At 39.4% G+C, this 22559-nt stretch overlaps 1 protein-coding gene across 1 annotated transcript in view; it reads right to left on the bottom strand.

The window, feature by feature from the left end:
* The window catches only part of ANKFN1 (ankyrin repeat and fibronectin type III domain containing 1), a 371327-nt gene that overhangs the window by 166015 nt on the left and 182753 nt on the right, over window positions 1-22559 (bottom strand). The window contains exons 4-5 of the mRNA XM_043483529.1: window positions 5843-6044; window positions 2079-2289 (exon numbers count right to left, since the gene is read on the bottom strand). Of these exons, the coding sequence (XP_043339464.1) occupies window positions 2079-2289; window positions 5843-6044 (413 nt within the window). The remainder of the gene's footprint in view (window positions 1-2078; window positions 2290-5842; window positions 6045-22559) is intronic.

Raw genomic sequence — 22559 nt, forward strand, 5'->3', positions numbered from 1 at the left:
ACGAAGGAGCTCTTACTGAAGAGCCCCATGCTACTGAACCCAAGTCCTCATTCTTTTGGACATGGATGTGGTGAGCTTAGCATTTTTAAAAGAAAGAGTTTTCTGATACAAGGATCTGCCTCTGTACCTAGTCTTTGGGTGGCGGGGTTTTATGAAATTTAGGAGCATAGATGTGACCTCTAATTATATATTTGTTGCTTCTCTTTCAGCCTTCTGGGTCTCACCACTTGGAAGTGAGTGAATCAGTATTAGTGAAACTAACAATTTGATGAGTTTACTTTTTTCTTTTAGGAAACATAAAAACTGTGGCTCAGAGCCACTGTGGTCTTTGGGTCAGAGAGTTTGCACCTAGGGGAATGTGAGTGCCTACCTCAGAATGTTGTGTGAGGATTAAAGGAGTCAATACATGTAAAGTGCTCAGAATAGTGGCTGGCACAGGGCAAGGGCTGTGTGATTTTATCCCATCCACTCCTGGGCAGGGTCAATGGCCCAGAGCAGCTCCCTTTGGCAAGTACTATCAGCTCTACTTCAAAATACATTCAGAAAGAAGCCATTCACAAAAGATCACATATTGAATGATTCCATTTATGTCAAATGTCCAGAATAGACAAATCTATAGAAACAGAAAGTAGTTGTCCAGGGCTGAGGAGTGGGCAGGTGGGGGTGTGATAGCTGAAGGGTATGGGATTTCTTTTGGGGTAATGAAAATGGTCTAAAATTGATTGTGGTGATGGTTGCACAAGTCAGTGCTTATACTAAAAATCTTTGAATTATACATGATAAGTGGGTGAATTGTATGGTATGTAAATTATATTTCAATAAAGCTGTTAAAAAATACATCCAGAATTCCACCCCTGCTCATTATCAATGTCACTACTGTGCTAATCCAAGCAACTGGCATCTGTCACCTGGACCATTAGAATGGCCTCCTAGCTGGTTTTTACAATTTCACAATTGCTCTCATCACTGTGTCTTCTCCGCAGAGCATGGCAGTGATCTTTTAACATGTAAAGCAGAATGTCTTTTATTTGCCACGTCATGTGGCTTGCAGGATCTTCGTTCCCTGACCAGGGATTGAACCTGGGCCCTAGCAGTGAAAGTGAGGAGTGCTAACCATTGGACTGCCAGGGGATTCCCCAGAATGTGTCTTTCATCGGTTTAAACTGTTTCACTATGTCTCTGTCACAGATGCAATCAAAGTGAAGCATCTCGCCATGGCCTCTCTAATCCTGAACTATCTGATCCTGGTGACGTGTCCCTTAGCCATCACTCTCCCCTGTGTTCATTTTGCTTTAGCCACTCTGGCCTTCTTGTTCTTCAGAAACATGGCAATCTCATTCCTGCCTGCCTCAGAACCTTTCTACCTGCCCTTCACTCTGCCTAGAATTAGCCCCCAGATCTTCTCATGGATCATTCCTTGATCTCATCTAGGACTAGGAGCAAGTGTCACTATATCAGAGAGACTATTAAAATAGTGTCACTCTACCAATCTCTACCCACTCATTCACTTTATTTCTTCATGGTGTTTATCACTATTTGAATTTATATTTTATTTATTTTCTGGCTTGTTGGAAATCTCCTCCACTGGAATATAAGTTCTATAAGTGCAGAGATTTTTATCTTGCTCACCACTGTGTTCCAAGTACTTAGAACGTGCCCTTTCCTTGGTGTTTGTTGATTAAGTGAATAAATGAATGGAGCCACCATATTGATTGTGAATAGAAAGACACTAACATGCAGATGCTCATTCTTTTTCCTATCTCATTCTTTTCTCTATGTATACAGAGAATAAGGAAACTATAGCCTTATTTGGGGTATTTCACATATCTTAGAGCTTGCGTTCAATTCTTAAGAGGAAGTTCTTTTAAGGTTCCTGTTCAATACCACTCCATATATTCTATTTAAAATGTAACTGGATGTTTAGACATATAAACACTGTCACTATTTGCATGAAAACATGTAAAGGATTTCAGAGCCTATGGTTAGTCAATCATTCTTTCTAATGGCCAGTAATGACTACTTCAGTGGGATGAAACTGTGCCCTTAATAGTATGTGTTTTATTCTCAGGTTTACTTACAGTGTGGACTTTCTCGGGCCCCCGTCTTCAGAAGAATCCTAGCAATGGGTGCATTGTTGGTCATGATGGCAATATCCAGAGGTGTCAACCCCTCACTGTTAGGTGTGTTGAGATCTAGTTCCTCTGGTGTGTACTGATACAGGAGGATCTGCACGGCATCTATGTCTTGCTGTTCAACTGCTTCAAACATGGCTTCATTGCCCTGGAAGTTCTGGAGAAGAAGGAAGTAGGTTAGCACAATTTCATACACCAGCTTGTCTTCATGGCCTAGCTGTTGTAGATTTCAGGGACTTCTTCAGGGACTACATTTTCACTTATAAGTGGTATGATGGTGGTGGTGGTTTCGTCACTAAGTCCTGTCCGATTCTTGCTACCCCATGGAATGCAGCCTACCAGACTCCTCTGTCCATGGGATTTCCAAGGCAAGAATACTGGAGTGGGTAGCCATCTCCTTCTCCAGGGAATCTTCCTGACCCAGGAATTGAACCTGGGTTTCCTGCATTGCAGGCAGATTCTTTACCGACTGAGCCACCACAGAAGCCCTTTTACTCCACAGTCTCTAAAGCAAACACTGTTGGGCCCTACCTCCATCTTTCTAATGAGCATTGAAAAGATCTGTACATGTAGATGCATGGAGACAATTCAGTATACAGTCTATAGATAAGAGCAGACATCAGTTTTTCTCAAACCAGTCTTCTGTGGAATACTGTTCAGGAGGCCATCATGAAGTGTTCTATGAAGAAAGTAACATGTGGTCAAATGAATTTGGTCAATGTTAGATAAAATCAAGTTATTGCATTATTTTACTGTAAGACCTCTCAAGGTCTTTGCTAATTTTTTTAAATAAATTACATTACAAATTTTCTGTATATTATTATATTTTAACATCTTTTTAAAAATAATTTTATTTTATGCTTTGGCCACCTGATGCGAAGAACTGACTCATTGGAAAAGACCCTGATGCTGGGAAAGATTGAAGGCAGGAGGAGAAGGGGACGACGGAGGATGAGATGGTTGGATGGCATCACCAACTCCATGGACATGAGTTTAAGTAAGCCTCAGGAGTTGGTGATGGACAAGGAAGCCTAGTGTGCTACAGTCCATGGGGTTGCAAAGAATCGGACATGACTGAGCGACTGAACTGGACTGAACATAATTTTCTGTATATTATTATGTTTTAATATATTTTAAAAAATAATTTTCTTTTATTTTTGGCTGTGCTGGGCCCTTGTTGCTGCATGGGATTTTTCCTAGCTGTGTTGCTGTGGGGGCTCCTCTCTAGTCGTGGTGCATAAGCTTCTCATTGCAGAGGCTTCACTTGTTTTGGAGCACGGGCTCTAGGGCACACGGACTTCAGTAATTGTGGCTTGTGGGCTCAGTAGTTGAGGCTTGCTGGCTCTAGAGCATGGGCTCAACAGCTATGGTGCATGGACTTAGTTGCTCTGTGGCAAGTAGAATCTTCCCGGATCAGGGATAGAACCTGTGTCTTGTGCATTGGCAGGCAGATTCTTTGCCCCTGAGCTACTAGGGAAGTCCCAAGGCCTTTACTAATTTTAATATGCAATTGTGACCCTCTCATAGGTGAGGAATATGACCTGTTTCAAATAATTTTTTTCACAGAACATATTTTTCATTCTATTTGTTTTAACTCTCCTGGGATAATGTTCTACAAAACGTAGTATGGGAAATGCTGGCATAGATAACATAGCACGGGTAACTTAAATTATGACTGGCTCGGAATTGAGAGTACATGCCCTTTCTCTGTTATCCCCTCCTTTTCCATCCCCATGTCTGGACTGTTGCTCAGACTGCTCCCAGATTATGGCAATGGCCTACCTGTTTCTTGTCTTACTCTCCTCCATCACTACTCCATACAAGAGTAATCTTTCTAAAATTTACAATGCTACATGTCCCTTCGCTATTTACAAATTTCTAATAGGTCCATACTCTGCAGTATGGTATGGTCTGCAGACTGACTCCCTAACTCCTTTGTACTAACCTCTACGCTTTCTCAACCTGGAGTCATAGTCACTGAATACCTCGCATTTCTGAAACCTCAGATGAGGGAATCAAGAGGTAGTGTTCAGGGAAGGTTTCAGTGGATTAGGTAACAAACTTCTTTGCTGCCTGAGAGGGCCAAAATTTCAATATTCACAGGATACAAATCACCCATAGAAAAAAAATAGCTAGAGACAATATATTTCCTTTGAAAGTTTCTTTCAGAATATTAATAGTAAACAAAGGAGAAAACCTTTAGAATTCTCTCAAATATGTATTTTTATAGCTCCTGGGAGAAGAGCAACACACATACTATTCATACATTTATCTGGTATCTTCTCCAGGAATTGCCTGGTGGTTAAACATGTTAAAATACCAGTGGTCCTGACCTAGCATATGGGTTGTCTGATTAAACCTTTAGTAACCAAATACTAAGGTTGGCAGGTTTTATTTTTAGTCTCATCAAAAATCTATTTTTTCCATCAAAGGCTGCAGGCCGGCTTAACTGAGTGCATAACACATGAATGAAATTTGAGGAAAACACAAAGTTATTATGCGAATGCTTGTTTTGACAATGGGGACCCAAGGGATGGAGCTATTTGGTAGGCAGTTCTCTTTGCCACATGGCAGTCTGCTGATTAGAAAAGTGTTTTGTTGACAATCTGCTCAGCTGAAGAGCCTCTGAGGCTTAGGCCATAGCTTAACCAAGTCCTCCTAGCAGATGTGTTTGAAATGAGAAAAATTATAAACCAAAGTGCAAAGTTAATATGCTTCCCTCTCCAAACAACACAGTTGTGATTTGCTTGTGATTCTTAGTATGTCTAATTTCTCCTGTGCCATCATATTTGCTCTCACTCTTAAGTCATTTCCTTCTCCATGCTTCTGTTGGCGAACTCCAGTATGCTTCTATCTGGGAAGGCTAGGGCTCATTTCTGTTTTAAGCCCAAACAAATGGTGCCATAAACCCCTGCATAGACACCCTTCCTGATCATGTTAATGTTATGCTCTCAGTTTTTACTGAGGGGCAATATAAGAACCTCCTATATGAGAATGTCTGTAAGATCCCCAGTACTACTCTTTATTCTCCATTACATAATTCACTGTATCTTATAAAGGCCAGAGGACTTAGCAACAGGAGGATATCATTTGGTATGCTTTCAGTTATTAGCTAATGGAATGCTATTACCAGTTGTTCTTCCCTTTCTGCTTTGACTGACTGGGAACTCAGAGGTAAATGTAATGATAAATTTCAGGTACTGTGTTTGCCTAGATTTTTGGTATATCGATTTCTCTTTCTAACCTCACTATTTTCTTTTTCTAGTGTTTTTTTTCTTCCTTCCTTTGTCCCTCTCCCACTCCTTTGCTGTCCCCCATTATTATCATTGCTATCAATTTATTTACCATTATATATTTAGAATATTATTCAGTATTTGAATGAACGCTGGGTCTCCCAAGAAAGCCTATTTGATCTCAAACTCTCTATTTGTCAACTGCTCTTCTGGGAGTTCTTCGGTGAATTAGAGAAAGAAAAACTAAGGGAAAATAAAGGAAAGGAAATTTAGAAAAAGAAAGGGAAAATCTCCCAGTCATTCCAACTTTTGCTAACATATATATGTGCAGTTCTTGACTTTCTTACTTGACTTTCAACATTTATAAACTTGCAAACATCCGGTTCTGAAGTTAATGAGGATCATCTTAAAATCTCCTAAAATCCAAACACAACTGCACAAATCAAACCAAGATGGGAATAAAAAGAGTTTTATTACCACCGAAGTCTTTCTGAGACTCAGCCGGTCAGTTCTTGTCCTAAAATAGGCCTCATCAAATGAAGAGTGGCTGCCTTTCAGCTTCTCTGAGAGGTTCCGGTACAGGCGTTTGGCAGCATTGGGAGACGAAGGGGCGCTATGCTTTTTTGACTGAGAAAGATGTAAATTCTGCATTTGTTGGGTCATTTCCACACGACAGTTCCTAGGAGGAGAAAAATCTAATGTTATAATAATTTACATAGTGTAATTATAAGTTGACAAAGAATTTTATCGTCTCCAGTAGCCATCTGGAATCGTAATAAAATATTATAGCTGGAAGGGACCTTAGAGATCATCAGATCCAGCCTTTTCACCTTATAGATGAGAAAGCTGCAACCCCAGGAAGGGAAACAGCTTGTTTATGGCCATACAGCTAATTGGTGACAAGAATGAGATGACAACATCCATTTACTATATAAACATATACATTCACATACAAACATATGTATGATTTGAGCCTCTACTCAAAATCTTTTGATCTCTGTCCCACTGGGAGGTAGTATCTGAATTCTGTAACCCAGGGTGTCTGTTCAATTCTTCTTGGCTTTATATAATGGGGATTTTGCTACTTATACTTTATATGCTATCTTCTGTTGGGTGTGTAAGAGAGTGTGGTTTTTTCCTGAAGATCTTCTTCTCTTAAGGTGTTAAACTGTGCCTGTTATCTGAGATTCATTGAACTACTCTAGTGCCCAGGCTTTTGGGGAATTTGTACTCATGTACCCATAGGCTCAAAAAACTAAGATCATGGCACTCAATACCATTACTTCTTAGCAAATTGATGGGGAACAAATGGAAACAGTGGTAGATTTTGTTTTGGGGGGCTCCCAAATCACTGCGGATGGTGACTGCAGCCATGAAATTAAAAGATGCTTGCTCCTTGGAAGAAAAGCTATGACAAACCTAGACAGCATATTAGAAAGCAGAGACATCATTTTGCTGACAAATGTCCATCTGGTCAAAGTTATGTTTTTTTCAGTTGTCATGCATAAATGTGAGTGTTGGGCCATAAAGAAGGCTGAGTGCTGAAGAATTGATGCTTTTGAATTGTGGTGCTAGAGAAGACTCGAGAGTCCCTTGGACTGTCCATCCTAAAGGGAATCAACCTAGAATATTCATTGGAAGGACTGTTGCTGAAGCTGAAGCTACAATACTTTGGCCACCTGACGCAAAGAACTGACTCATTGGAGAAGACCCTGATGCTGAGAGAAGAAGGGCAGGAGGAGAAGGGTACGGCAGAGGATGAGATGGTTGGATGGCATCACTGACCCAATAGACAAGAATTTGAGCAAACTCTGGGAGATAGTGAAGGACAGGGATGCCTGGCATGCTGCAGTCCATGGGGTCACAAAGAGTCAGATACAATGAACAACAATACCCATAGGCTTATCTGGTCACCCTGGATACTCCAGATAGTGTCCTTCAGGATACTTACTGCTGGCATTCTCCAAGTAGTATTAGACTATTCCACAAATCTCTAAACCAACATCATACCTGAAGTCAATTTCTGGGAGGTCAGCCATGGATTTCAAAAGCCATCCATCATTATGTAGGTATTGCTACTGAAATACTAATGCTGCCAAGGCTATGGTTACCTAAACATATATGTATTGGGTGAACAGATGCAAGGATGGAAAAACTGGCTAAGGCAGTTGTGTCTCTATCCTGGGTGCAACCTCTGGTGAATTGCACCCAGGTCTCTGTGCTGCCTTCCCACCACCTGCCCTCAAATTTCTAATAGTGTCTTCTATTTGTAATGCTGCCATTTAGCTGTGACCTGGAAATCTCAAGTTTTTGAATATTTTTAGCCTTATGGACTCTGAAATAATATCATGTAAAATCTCTTTTATTGACCAAACTCTTCACAGGAAAGAGTTCAATGATTCTCCAGTTCCTACAGATATAACCTACATTCTTCAGCCTGACAAACAAGTGCTTGCCTCTCCAGCTTCATCTGATACTGTGCTTTTTATGTTTCAGTCTTTCTGACCACCTTAGAGTTTCCTAAATAGTTCAAACTCTTTCCTACCTCTGGGTCATTGTATGCACTGCTTTGTATGTATTATAATTCCATCTGTGCCTTCAACCCCTGGGAAACAATTGCTGATCCTTAAAGTGTAGGCTGAAGTAGTTTCTGACACCTCTAGGCAAATTTGTGTATTTCTTTACTCAGTCACTCAGTATATGCCTGTTACAGTAAATATTTTATCCCATCACAGCTGTTTGTTTGGCATTCTTTCTCCAAGCTAGTCTATATGTTTCACAAGAACAAAGACTGCCAAGTATTAATTTTTATCTCCCCAGTACCTAAAAGGTGCCTGTCTCAGGGTAAAAGAAATATAACACAGAATGATGAAAGTGAAAGAGGAGAGTGAAAAAGCTGGCTTAAAACTAAGCATTCAAAAAACAAAGATCATGGCATCCTGTCCCATCACTTCATGGCAAATAGATGGGGAAACAATGGAAACAGTGACAGACTTTATTTTCTTGGGCTCCAAAAATCACTGCAGATGGTGTCTGCAGCCATGAAATTAAAAGATGCTTGCTTCTTGGAAGAAAATTATGACTGACCTAGACAGCATATTAAAAAGCAGAGACATTACTTTGCTGACAAAGGTCCATACAGTCAAAGCTATGGTTTTTCCAGTAGTCATGTATGGATGTGAGAGATGGACTAAAAGAGAAAGCTGAGCACCGAAAAATTGATGCTTTTAAACTGTGGTGTTGTCAATACTAAAGGAAATTAATCCTCAATATTCATTGGAAAGACTGATGCTGAAGATGAAGCTCCAATACTTTGGCCACCTGATGCAAAGAACTGACTCCTTGGAAAAAACCCTGATGCTGGGAAAGATTAAAGGCAGGAAGAGAAGGGGACAACAAAGGATGAGATGGTTGGATGGCATCACTGACTCGATGGACATGAGTTTGAGCAAGCTCCAGGAGATGGTGAAGGACAGGGAGGCCTGGCGTGCTGCAGTCCGTGGGGCTACAAAGAGTCAGACATGACTGAGCGACTGAACTGAACTGAAGATGTGAATTGCTCCTCTTCTACCTACTGACTATGTGATACTGAGTCAGTTGTTTTAGCATGTCTGAATCTCATTTTTCTCATTTGTAAAATAGGGACACTAACAACAACTACATATTATGGTTGTGAGGATTTGACAAAATAATAAATGTAAAGAGCTTAGAATACAAGAAGACTCCTGGCAGCTATCATTTTTGTTGTAGAATATATTCAGTAGATACTTTAGAGAAAATAAATGCACATATGATAATCTATTATATATTATATAGTAAGGGTCTACCCAGAAAGTTTATTTCTGCTCATGCCTCTGAGTTGGGTTCCATTTCCACTAGCACCGACTAACCTTGACTTATTTGTACTTTAATGAGTGGAAATCCCTCTTCATTACATTGTTGAACGTCTTTAGACACCTATTAAATCTTGCTTGTAATTTTCTTCAATACAAAGACTTCCTAGTGCCTTCTGAGGAGACTAGGCCTATTTGATATTAATAGTATTCATCAGGCCCTACCCAGTCTTAGCTAAATGGCCATATTCACATTTAGAAGGAGGGTGTAAAGCATTGTCTGCAGTAGTGTATGTACCTGCGGGTGCATTTTCATTCATCTTCAATAATCTTTTAATTTACACAAAAGCAGAAATGGAAAGGGCAGTTGATATGGCATCTTTCTCCTTCTGTCCACAAATCTTTTACCTATAATTCAATAGCAACTATAGCATTTCCTCTATATCTTACCATTCTCACATAAATTTCAGATATCTGATGTGCAAGCTAGCTCACATGGGGATTGTCTTATATATTTCTGCCTCCTCCTGCCTCTAGTCATTTCCTTCAGCATTATTGCCCCAGTTCGAGCCATCTGTCTTGTCTACATCATTGTCATTCCCCAGATGAGCGTACATTCTTTAGTATCTCTCACAGTGCCCAGGAGTCCAGTAAATAAATTCTTGTTGATTGATCAAATTCTAGTGACTTGCCCTCTAACTGATGACACCTACCCACGTGGCCTCTTTTGTCTCTGCTCATCTCCCATCTGTCCCCTTCACTCAAAAGAAATTGACTTCTTCTCTTTCTTTGACTTCCTTCTCATACCATCCCAGCTGTCCCTTCCTTCCAGGCCATCCTTTAGCACGTTTCCATTTTTCTAGATTTCACCCATCATTATATTTTCTTTTTCTCCTTTATACATAGAATTTTGTCTGATGAGAGATACTTAGAATGACAAATTTCTATTATCTGTTCTCATAAACATGTACACCACCACCACCCCTCCTCCCAATTAAATGTGCTCTTAAATTTTCACCATGGAAAGGGACAAGCATTTGAGAAGCAGAGTAACTTTGGCTCTGGAATTTGGCAGATCCAAGCTTGAACCATGATATTGTTATCTGTAATTGATGTAACTTTGGGCACTTTAACAAAATTCTCTGAGCTAGTCTAATCATATATAAAAAGATTTATTACAGAGTTATGAAGATTAAATAATTCACAACTGAAAGGTTAGCATCCTGTTTGGTGCATAATACTCACTCAATAAATAGCAGCAATTATTAAAGTTACTTCAAGTCTTTTTCCCAAGGTAGAAACACCAAAGTACACTGTAATAATTTAGTTTTCTTTGTTTTAAACATTGTTTTGAAATCTGATTTTATGTATTTATTTTACTATTTAGCCTTTATTGTGATAAAAATACATTTAGATATTCTAATCTGTATGTTTATGGTAACTTGTGGTAAAACAGAACTAGTAAGTAGAGCTTCAAACTATTAGGGGGAAGAGGGGTATGAAGATAAGTCTAAAAATACTTGAAAAATAAAAAGAAATAAAATTAGAAAATATAATAAATGAAATGTAAAATGAAGGAGTAGGGTTAAAACTGAATATATTAGTGAGCATAATATATTCAAATGGTTTACTTTTCCTAATAAAAGATAAAATTCTCCAGTTGAGATTTTTAAATGGCCATCTATAAGTGGTATACCTAATTAAACATTTTACAGAGATACTAAAAACAAAAGTATGACAGTGGGAATGCCAAAATTAGGACCTCTGAAGATCCTCTTCTTAGCAAAAATTGTCTAAATTAATTTTTCAAAACCCAGGAAATTAACCAAAGTTTTGCAGTAATGCAGCAAGTGTTTACTCAAGAAAAGTAACTGAATTTGCTAAGAATAGTGAGCTTTGTGGCATTTTTAAACATGCTTCACTCCCATCAACTCAGCGGCAGCCTTGAAGACTAAACAGTAGTCTGGTAGCCAATGGATGGTGCAGAATGGTGATAGAGATAAAACCCGTCTTGAGAGAATTGTCATTTTTTGACATGTCTGGGGTTCCCTGATAGAATTCACTCATAAGGCTTTTTAAAATTTGATCTTACTCAGAGCTCACCAAGTGCAAATAACCTTTTCCTCTGGGGCATGTATTTGAAAACAAACACCAACAGTGCCTTAATATTTTAGCTGCCTGAGGTGGCAGATAAGAGTGGTAACAAACAGCAGATAACCAGAAAGCTTAAAATAAAAAGTTGGAGAATTAGATGTCCAAAGAAGACTTTGAAAAGTTCTGACCCATTCCTGGGGATCTAGCAGATCACGTGCATTCCCAGATGTGAGAGGGTTCTCGTAAAATACCTGAGATGGTCCTGAGCTCTCATCTCTGTCTGAGTTTGAGGTCTGTGCAAGCAGGATGTGAAAGCCATGTGCTGTGTGTGTTGTGTCCGACTCTTTGCGACCCCATGGACTGTAGCCCACCAGGCTCCTTTGTCCATGAAATTTTCTAGGAAAGAATACTGGAGTGGGTTGCCATTTCTTACTCCAGGGGATCTTCCTCACCCAGGGATTAAACTCACATCTCTTGTGTCTCGTGCATTGACAGGCACTCTGCCAGGTGAGAATGAAGGCTACCACAGAGCTATCAACTGCCTGATGAGTATCGAAGGTGTGCCCCAACATCCACACAGAGCCACTCTGCCAAGATTGATTCTAGCTCTTTAATGAAATTTTTATTTGATCATTAGCTGACCACTTTTTCTTGGGCTCCAAAATCACTGCAGATGGTGACTGCAGTCATGCAATTAAAAGACGCTTGCTCCTTGGAAGAAAAGCTATGACAAACCTAGACAGCATATTAAAGAGCAGAGACATTACTTTGCCAACAAAGGTCCATATAGTCAAAGATATGGTTTTTCTAGTAGTCATGTATGGATGTGAGAGTTGGACCGTAAAGAAGGCTGAGCACTGAAGAATTGATGCATTTGAAATATGGTGTTGGAGATGACTCTTGAGAGTCCCTTGGACTGCAAGGAGATCAGACCAGTCAATCCTAAAGGAAATCAATCCTAAATATTCATTGGAAGGACTGATGTTGAAGCTGAAGCTCCAATAATTTGGTCACCTGATGTATAGAGTCAATTCATTAGAAAAGACCCTGATGCTGGGAAAGATTGAAGGTGGGAGGAGATGGGGATAACAGAGGATGAGATGGTTGGATGACATCACCAGCTCCATGGACATGAGCTGAGCAAGCTCCAGGAGATGGTGAGGACTGGGAAGCCTGGCATTCTGCACTTCATGGGGTCACTGAACAACAACCAAGGTAACCAACCAAAGACTTCAGTGGCCACATATGATGAAAATACAGACTTTACAGATTTAGTTCTGGAGTTTGCAAGTTCAGTTAGGGGACAATCTGGTTTCTAGAGTTGCCACATTTTATTGTTTAAGATGCCTCGTTTTCAACAGAAAAAAGTATAAAATATACCAAAGCTATTTTCCATTCACAGGAAATAAAGCAGTATGTTAATATTGCCCTTGAAGAAGTCTAAATGTTGGACATGTTGGATGAAGACTTAAATAGGATATCTTAAATATGTTCAAGGAACTAAAGGAATTTATGTCTAAAGAAATAAAGGAAATCAAGAGAATGGATGTCTTACCATATAAAAATATCAACAAAAGGTAGAATTTATTAAGCAAAGCCAGAGCCAAGCAGAAATTCTGAAGCTGAAAAGTACAATAATTGGGACTTCACTGGTGATCCAGTGGTTAAGAATCCACCTGCCAATACAGAGACACATGTTTGATCCCTGATTTGGGAAGATTCCACAAGACAGGCTACAACTACTGAGCCAAGTACTGCAACTGCTGAAGCTCACATGCCTAGAACTTGTGCTCCCCGATGAGAAGAGCCACTGCAATGAGAAGCTCATGCACCACAACAAAGAGTGGACCCCACTCTCTCGCTGCAACTAGAGAAAGCCTGCGTGCGGGAGTAGAGACCCGGTGCAGCCAAAAATAAACAAAAACAGCAGTAGCAAAACCCCATAATGCTAACAAAAGAAAAGCACAATAGCTGAAATGAAAAATTGACTAGAGGTACTCAACATCAGATTTGAAAAGGCAGAAGAAAGAATCAGGAAACTCAAAGATAGGCCAACTGAAGTCAGTTTTAGGAGCAAAAAGGAAAAAATAATCAACAAAAACTTTCAGAGATCTTTCTGACACCATCAAGTATACCAACATACATTTAATAGGAGTTTCAGAAGGAGAAAGAATATTGAAAAAATAATGGCCAAAAACTTCCTCAAACTGATGAAAAACACACACCCAAGAATTTAGTGAACACCAAGTTGAATAAAGTTAAAGAGAATCATACCTAGATACATCATAATTAAACTGTCAAAACCTAAAGACAAAGAGAAAATCTTGAAAACAAGCAAGAAATAATTCCTTATGTACAAGGGATCCCCAAAATGAATTATAGCTGACTTTTTGTCAGAAAACCATAGAGGCTAGAAGGATGTGGTTTTAAGCACACTATTGAAAGTAAGAACTTTGATATAAGTCTGATCTACTTTCAGGTTTTGGCTTTTCAACTTATTAACCGGATGATATTTAGCAAAATATTAGCTTTGATTTCCTCATTGTAACAGTGGTACCATCTCAATTTTAATAGTCAAGTCTAAAAGGGGTATTAAGGTTTTAAGTGAAGTAACGCATACCAACTATTTAGCAGAGTGGTTGAAATAAATAGATGTTCCATAAATATTTTCTGAATATCTATTTATTTTAGGTCCACTGTTCCCAGGCAATTCTGGTCTGCTTTTTAATACTATAGATTTGGTTCCATTTTCCAGAATTTCATAAAAATGGAAGGAATCACCATCATTCACTCTTTTTTTTTTTAACTTTGATTCTTTTTTATTTGAGGGCCAATTTTTTAATGGTAGGGTTTCTTTTTTAATTTTAATTTTTAATGGAAGTATAGTTGATTTACAGTGTCATGTTAGTTTCTAATGTACAGCAAAGTGATTCAGTTAAATATAAGATTATATATTTACTTTATTCAGAATAGTTTCTATTACAGGTTATTACATGATAATGAATATAGTTCCCTGTGCTATACAATTAGTCCTTGTTATTTATCTATTTTATATATATATGAGTCCCCTACATATGAATGAGTTACGTTCTAAGAGCACGTTTGTTAATCCAATTTGTTGGTAAGTCTAACAAAGTTGGCCTCGGTGCCTGACTAACACAACCAGCTGCCCAGTACTGTACTGTACTGGGTTCATGATAACTTTCACACAAACACATATAAAGAAACAAAGGTGAAAAGCAGACACTGTAAATCTTACAGGACAGTACCTTGAAAAGTACAGCAGAACAGTATAAAAGCGGGCATCCAAGGGCTGGCACCGAGTGGCCAGGCAAGAGGAGTTGCTGATGGAGAAGGAGGAGGGGGTGCAGATGGTGGGGCTGACAGATTGCCAGCCAAGGAGGTGGAGGGCGGGCTGGAGCCTCACTCACTCTCTCACTCTTGACCCTGATGGTACACGTTCTGGTTCTTCGTTGGATTCATTTCTACATACACTCTTGAAAAAGCAATCCAGTGGTGTTTGGCAGTAGCTTTTATTTTATTTTTCTTATCACAGATGCCATGGTAGCACTGGATTGCATGCCGAATAGCTGCTGCAACTTTCGTGTACTGTTCAATATTCAGGTCCTGTGCCACAAAGACTAACAGTGCTCCTCAAATAAAGAAAATCCGCTTACTGTTTCCTGCACTGTGACTCTCTTCAGTTACTTCCTCCTCTTGTCTCTCTTTGTCCTTTCTCTGGGCCTTCAATTCCATCAGGTCTTCCTTAGTGAAGTCCTCATGTTGCAGAGCAAAGAGTTCAATGAAGCTGTCCTCTTGCAGATTTAACTTGAAATAAAGATACTGTAGCAAGTGTCTTTTAATTTCACAGCTGCAGTCATCATCCATGGTGATTTTGGAGCCCACCCCAGGCAAATAAAACCTGTCACTGTTTCCACTTTTCCCCCATCTATTTGCCATGAAGTGATGAAACTGGGTGCCATGATCTTAGATTTTTGAGTGTTGAGCTTTAAGCCAGCCTTTTCACTCTCCTCTTTCACCTTCATCAAGAAGCTCTTTAGTTCCTCTTCATTTTATGCCATTAGAGTGTATCATCTGCATATATGAAGTTGTTGCTATTTCTCCTGGCAATCTTGATTCCAGCTTGTGCTTCATCCAGCCCAGCGTTTCCCATGATGTACTCTGCATATAAGTTAAATGAGCAGAGTGACAATATACAGCCTTGATGTATTCCTTTTCCTATTTGGAACCAGTCTGTTGTTCCATGTTCAGTTCTAACTGTTGCTTCCTGACCTGCATACAGGTTTCTCAGGAGACAGGTAAGGTGGTCTGGTATTCCCATCTCTTTAAGAATTTTCCACAATTTGTTATGATCATAGTAAAAGAGTTTAGCGAAGTCAATGAAGCAGAAGTAGATTTTCTTTCCCCTGGAATTCTATTGCTTTTTCTATGATCCAGTAGGTGTTGGGAATTTGATCTCTGGTTCCTCTGCCTTTTCTAAATTCAGCTTGTACATCTGGAAGTTCCCACTTTATGTACTGTTGAAGCCTAACTTGAAAGATTTTGGGCATTACTTGCTAGCATGTGAAATGAGCACAATTGTATGGTAGTTTGAACATTCTTTGGCATTGCCTTTCTTTGGGATTGGAATGAAAACTGACCTCTTCCAGTCCTGTGGCCACTGCTGAGTTTTCCAAGTTTGCTGGCATATTGAGTGCAGCACTTTCACAGCATCATCTTTTAGGATTTGAAATAGCTCAACCGGAATTCCATCACCTCCACTAGCTTTGTTCATAGTAAAGCTTCCTAGGGCCCACTTGAGTTCACACCCCAGGATGGCTGGTGAGTGATCACACCATTGTGGTTATCTGGGTCATAAGACATTTTTTGTATAGTTATTCTATGTATTCTTGCCACCTCTTCTTAATCTCTTCTGCTTCTGTTAGGTCCTTGCTGTTTCTGTCCTTTACTGTGCCCATCTTTGCATGAAATATTCCCTTCATGTCTTCAGTTTTCTTGAAGAGATCTCTAGTCTTTCTTCTTCCATTGTTTTCCTCTATTTCTTTGCACAGTTCACTTAAGAAGGTTTTCTTTTTTCTTTTTTTTTTAATTCTTACATTCTTTTTTTTTTTTTTTTTTTTTTTTTTTTTTTTCCAGTGGGTTTTGTCATACATTGATATGAATCAGCCATGGATTTACATGTATTCCCAATCCCGATCCCCCCTCCCACCTCCCTCTCCACCCGATTCCTCTGGGTCTTCCCAGTGCACCAGGCCGGAGCACTTGTCTCATGCATCCCACCTGGGCTGGTGATCTGTTTCACTTAAGAAGGTTTTCTTATCTCTCCCTGCCATTCTCTGGAACTCTACATTCAGTTGGGTACACCTTTTCCTTTCTCCATTGCCTGTTCCTTCTCTTCTTTTCTCAGCTATTTGTAAGGCCTACTCAGATAACCACTTTGCCTTCTTGCATTTCTTTTTCTTTGGGATGATTTTGGTCACTGCCTCCTATACAGTATTAAGAACCCCCATCCATTGTTCTTTGGCACTCTGTCTGCTAGATCTAATTCTATTTGTCACCTCCACTATAGAAACATAAGGAATTTGATTTAGGTCATATCTGAATGGTCTAGTAGTTTTCCCTACTTTCTTCAATTTAAGCCTGAATTATGCAATAAAGAGCTCATGATCTGAGTCACAGTCAGCTCCAGATTTTGTTTTTGATGACTGTATAGACCTTCACCTGAGGCGAAGAGCTGAATTCTTAGAAAAGACCTTGAAGTTGGGAAAGATTAAAGGCAGGAAGAGAAGGGGATGACAGAGGATGAGATGGTTGGATGGCATCACTGACTCAATGTACATGAGTTTGTGCAAGCTCTGGGAGATGGTGAAGGACGGGGAAGCCTGGTGTGCTGCAGCCCATGGGGTCACAAAGAGTTGGACATGTCTGAGTGACTGAATGACATAGACCTTCTCCATCTTTGGCTGCAGAGAATATAATCAATCTGATTTCAGTATTGATCATCTGGGGATGTCCATGTGTAGAGTCATCTCTTGTGTTGGAAGAGGTGTTTGCTATGACGAGTGCACTCTCTTGGCAAAATTCATTTTGTATTGTTTCATTTTTTACTCTAAGGTCAAACTTGCTTGTTACTCCAGGTATCTCCTGACTTCATACTTTTGCATTCCAATCATCTAGGATGAAAAGGACATCTTTTTTTTTTTTTTTTTCTTTTGGTGTCTGTTCTAGAAGGTCTTGAGGTTCTTCCTAGAACCATTCGATTTCAGTTTCTTTGGCATTAGTGGTTGGGTCATAGACTTGGATTACTGTGATACTGTATGATTTGCCTTGGAAATGAACTGAAATAATTCTGTCATTTTGGGGATTGCACCCATCTCCTGCATTTTGGACTCTTTTGTTGACTATAAGGACTAATCTATTTCTTCGAAGGGATTCTTGCCCACAGTATTAGATAAAATGGTCATCTGAATTAAATTCACCATTTCCATCCATTTTAGTTCACTGTTTCCTAAAATACTGATGTTCACGCTTGCCATTTCCTACTGACCACATCCAGTTTACCTTGATTTGTGGGTCTAACACTCCAGATTCCTATGCGATATTGCTCTTTACAGCACTGGACTTTACTTTCACTACCAGACACATCCACAACTGGATTTAGCAGTATACAAAAAGCATAATATTATGATCAATCATGGTTTATTGCAGGAAAGCAAGTTAGTATAGCATTCCCCATAATTTATTACACTAACAGAATAAAGGGGAAAAGCCATACGGTCATCTTTACAGATGCATATAAAGTAGCATTTGACAATTTCAACATCCACTTATGAATTTAAAAAAATTAGTTATATAAGGGAACTTCTACCTGATAAAGAGAATCTAAAAAAAACCCTGTAGCCAACTTTATATTTAATGATTAAAGACCAACTCCTTTCCAGGATCAGAAAAGACGCAAGACTGTCCATTCTTACCTTTTCTGTTTTACTAGGCATCCTTGCCAGTGAAGTAAGATAAGAAAAATAAAGGCATATAGATTGGAAAGAAACAAGGAAGACAGTCTTCATTTGCAGATGACATAAAACCTCTGTAGAACAATCTAATAAATATACAAAAATCTACTTAGAACAAAATACAACAAATATATGCAAAACTAAACAGTTGAACTACATGTCATTAATATGTGAATTAAAAAAGACCTAAATAAATAAAGATATACCTTCTTCATGATCAGATCAGAAGAATTAGTATTGTTAAGATGCTAGTTCTTCCAAACTGAGCTATAGATTCAATGCACTCTAAATCAAAATGCTAGCAGTCTTTTTTTCTTTCTAGAAATTGACAAGCTGTATGAAGATGGAAAGACTATAAAATAGTCAAAACAACTTTGAAAAGAGAACAAAGTTGCTTATACAACCTTATTTCAAGACTTATAAAGCTACAATAGTCAAGATATGGTACTGGTGTAAGGATTTCTGTATACATAAAGACAATGGCATAAGGATAGACACATAGGGACTGAAGCAGCATAGTGAGCCCTGAAATAGCCTGAACAAATATGGTCATTTGGTTTTTCACAAAGAGTCAAGATAATTCAATAGAGAAAAATCATTTTTTCAACATTATTTTGAAACAATGGGTATTGGCACAATGGGATATACATATGCAAAAAAGAACCTTAACTCTTACTTCATATCATATATACAAATTAACTTAAAATGAAATAGATCATAGACCTAACTTTCAAAGCTAAAACTAAAACTTACAGAAGGAAACATAAGAGAAACTCTTTGTGAACTTGAATAAGATAATTATTTCTTAGAGGAGATCCAAAAAGCACAAACCATAAAATAAATTAATAAATTGGACTTAATGAAAATTAAAGACTTCTCCCCTTTGACATATTATGGCCTGATCCCAGCTATACTTTTGAGGGACCTGTGAATAGCCAAGCTGTAAGGAAAGCATGACAGTAGCCTGGACAATCCACATCCAAAATGTCAAGAATAACCTCTGGAGAGTGGAGTCTATTCAGATTTATTTCAAAACTACCTGTTTCCTGGGCTTTGGCCGCTTGCTCAAATAGAGAGCTATGGCCGCTGCTGTCAACCCATCTCTTAACGCCCCCAGCTGTCACAAGTGAAGGGTGGGTCCATCATACTTGTTGTGACAGTAACTTCAACAGCTCTGACCCAACTAGACCCACAGAGGGAGGCTCCAGCTTCAATCATGGCTACGGTGAAGGACTGGGTAACATTATGCAGATATGGGAAAGCTGGATCATGAGAGACAGGAGACTGGAAGTATCCAGCAGATAGTTTCCTCTCCATTCCTTCCCTGTGGACTGTTTTGAAGGCTTCTTGGAAGCAGTCACATGCAAACAAACAGCCATATGTGTTTTCTTGTGATATTTTGGCTAATTCAGCTACAAACCACGTGTATTTGTTTCCCCTCATTCTCTGGCTCATTTTCTTTTATTCCTTCAAGTCTGATGCCCTGAGGTTGCATCTCTCAGTACCAGATAGAATATTTGCAATTGACTTAGCCTCAGGCTTTGTTTTTATAGGCTAAGACAAAATATATAACAATCCTATGAGAAAATCATAGGACCATTAGGACTTCCCTGGTGGCTCAGATGGTAAAGTGTCTGCCTACAATGCAGGAGACCCAGGTTCCACCCCTGGGTCAGGAAGACCCCCTAGAGAGGGAAATGGCAACCCACTCCAGTACTCCTGCCTGGAAAATCCCATGGACGGAGGAACCTGGTGGGCTGCAGTCCATGGGGTCACAAAGAGTCGGACATGACTGAGCAACTTTACTTTCACTTTCGTGAGGAAATCAGCACTACTAATACATCATCATTTTATAAACAAGGAAACTGAGGCCCAGAGAGGTGAGGTAATTTGTCCAAAATCCTATAGCTAGTAAATGGAGGAGGTAGAATTAGAACTCTGACTCTAAATCTCCTGCTTTCAGAAACTCTGCTGTTATTCTGGTCCAGCTGCCTATCAGCTTCTTCCTAGACCTTGATTCTGAAGACAAGATCTTGCCCTCATTATGAGTTCTGGCATGTCCAGAGTCCCTGTCTCATAGACGCTTGGTTGCGGAACTTTCTCATTGTATTTGTACTGTGAAAAATGAACTGAGCCAGTTTGAATGAGGAGGGGTGGTAAAACAAAGCATATTAGAAATAGGAACTCCAGCCATTTCTGACAGCTGAGTAGACAGATACATTAGTGAAGGGAACATTTCTGACTGGGACAAGATTGCTCTTCAGGCTGTGAGGTGAACTAGGCACCTTTAGACTCCAACCTGCCTGTCACTAGACAGAAAAGTATGACCCCTTCCCCCATTCTCTACTGCTTAACATGACGAGTATGTCTTCAACTGCTGAAATGTGGCCGATTCTGTTACGCTGATGATATATAACAGGGTGGAAGCATCCTTTTCAGTTCCTGTGTATTTTTCAAAAAATAAAATATTCAGTTATTCAGTGATAAGTTTTGAAAAGTCATCTGTGACTTCACAGCAAGAAGAAAGACTGATTTTTGAAGTTTGAAAGTATATTTATGAGGTAGAAAGTGAAAAGGCAATTAATATTGGTTCTATAGTTCAATAAATCCTTCTGGATAATCTACTTTGTAACCTATGTATCCTATGTCAGACCCTTATTCAGAGGTGAACAAGATAGGGTCCTTATAGGGTAACCAACTGGCTTGGTTTGCCTGGGACTGAGTGGTTTCCCTGGTTGCAGGACTTACAGTGCTAAAACTGGGAAAGACCTGGGCAATTTGAAATAAGTTGATTAACCTACCTGTACCCCAAGGGGCTCATAGGCTAAAAATGAAGGCAGTTATACAATTGTATGCAGCTATGAAATAGTGTGATATGTGAAATTATGTAATAATAATATATTTTACTTCCCTGGCACTTTCTCTGAGACAGTTACTGTTTAGAATAATATTATATGTATCAGTTCATTGAATCCCACAACAGCTCTGTGAAATAAGGACTATTATCATCCTCACTTGACATAGAAATTGAGGCACTACTAAGGCACAGATCTAGGTTTCAAACCCAGGAAATAAGGGTCTATATCTGATAAATTAATGTCTAGACACTGGTCTCAAATGTCCAAAGCAAAGAAGTAGCAAAAGGAATAAGTGATGAACTTTGTGGGTGACAGAGGTAGTTATGGGAGAAGGGGGTATGGGGAAATGGGTTAGAGAAGGTGGTACCTGAGCAGGAATATAGGAAGGAAAGAAAAAGGCATTCTAGGCAGGGTGGGTCAGGTTAGGACATGGAGATGTGAGCCAGTGTGGTGTTGCTGGGAGATCAGTGTCTATAGGAGCTCTAATGGGAGTTCTCTGGGTTCTTACATGTTTAGTGGTGCACTTCATCCACTGTTCCAGGGCCTTGAGAAAGAAGCCTGGAGAAGTCATAGGGCCAGGTCATCAAGGACTTCACATGCCATACTAAGGAGCACAGATTTCAACCAGTTCATAACAGGGAATCACCAGAGGATTTTAAGACAAAGCTGATGCTTGCACTTTTAGAGAATTTTTCTGGAGGCATCCAGAAGGGGAGAGGGTGGTGATAGGACTAGTGACACGTGAAAACCAAGGTCTTGAAGAAGTCCCTGTGGGAGCTGGTGACTTCAACTCCAGTGTGTGACAGAAGAGATGGAGAGGGCTGGGCAGGGTAAAAATGTGAAGAAGATAGAATGAACCAAGCCTGGTTAGTGATTGGATGGAAAGGCCAAGGAATTAGGAAATTAGCTTCTATGTTCTTTGCTTGGCTAGCTAGGTACATAGTCCTTCCACCAATAATTAAAAAAAAAAAAAGAACAAAGGAGGAAAAGTGGATTTAAAGAAGAAAGATGGGGAGTCCAGCTTTCCACAGTGTGACTCTCAAGGGCCTAGAGGAAATCTAGATGATATTGTCTAATCCAAGCATTTCACTAAAAAATGAGGCAGCTTGTCCTAAAGGGTATTTAGTTTTCTGATCAAGAGTGAAATAATAATTATGAAGGAAACTCTTGGAGGCAGGTATGAAATAGAAAGCAATAGAATTAATATAATATTAATATAGCATTCTTTGGGTTTCTCCTGAGGCACAAAATATTTAATACATTCATTTATGGTAAGACACCAGTGACTTGGGCTTCCCAGGTGGCACTAGTGGTAAAGAACCTGCCTGCCAATGCAGGAGATAGTAGAGATGCAGGTTCGATCCCTGGATTGGGA

This window comes from Cervus canadensis, chromosome 1, assembly GCF_019320065.1.
Source record: "Cervus canadensis isolate Bull #8, Minnesota chromosome 1, ASM1932006v1, whole genome shotgun sequence".
Classification (NCBI taxonomy): Eukaryota; Metazoa; Chordata; class Mammalia; order Artiodactyla; family Cervidae; genus Cervus; species Cervus canadensis.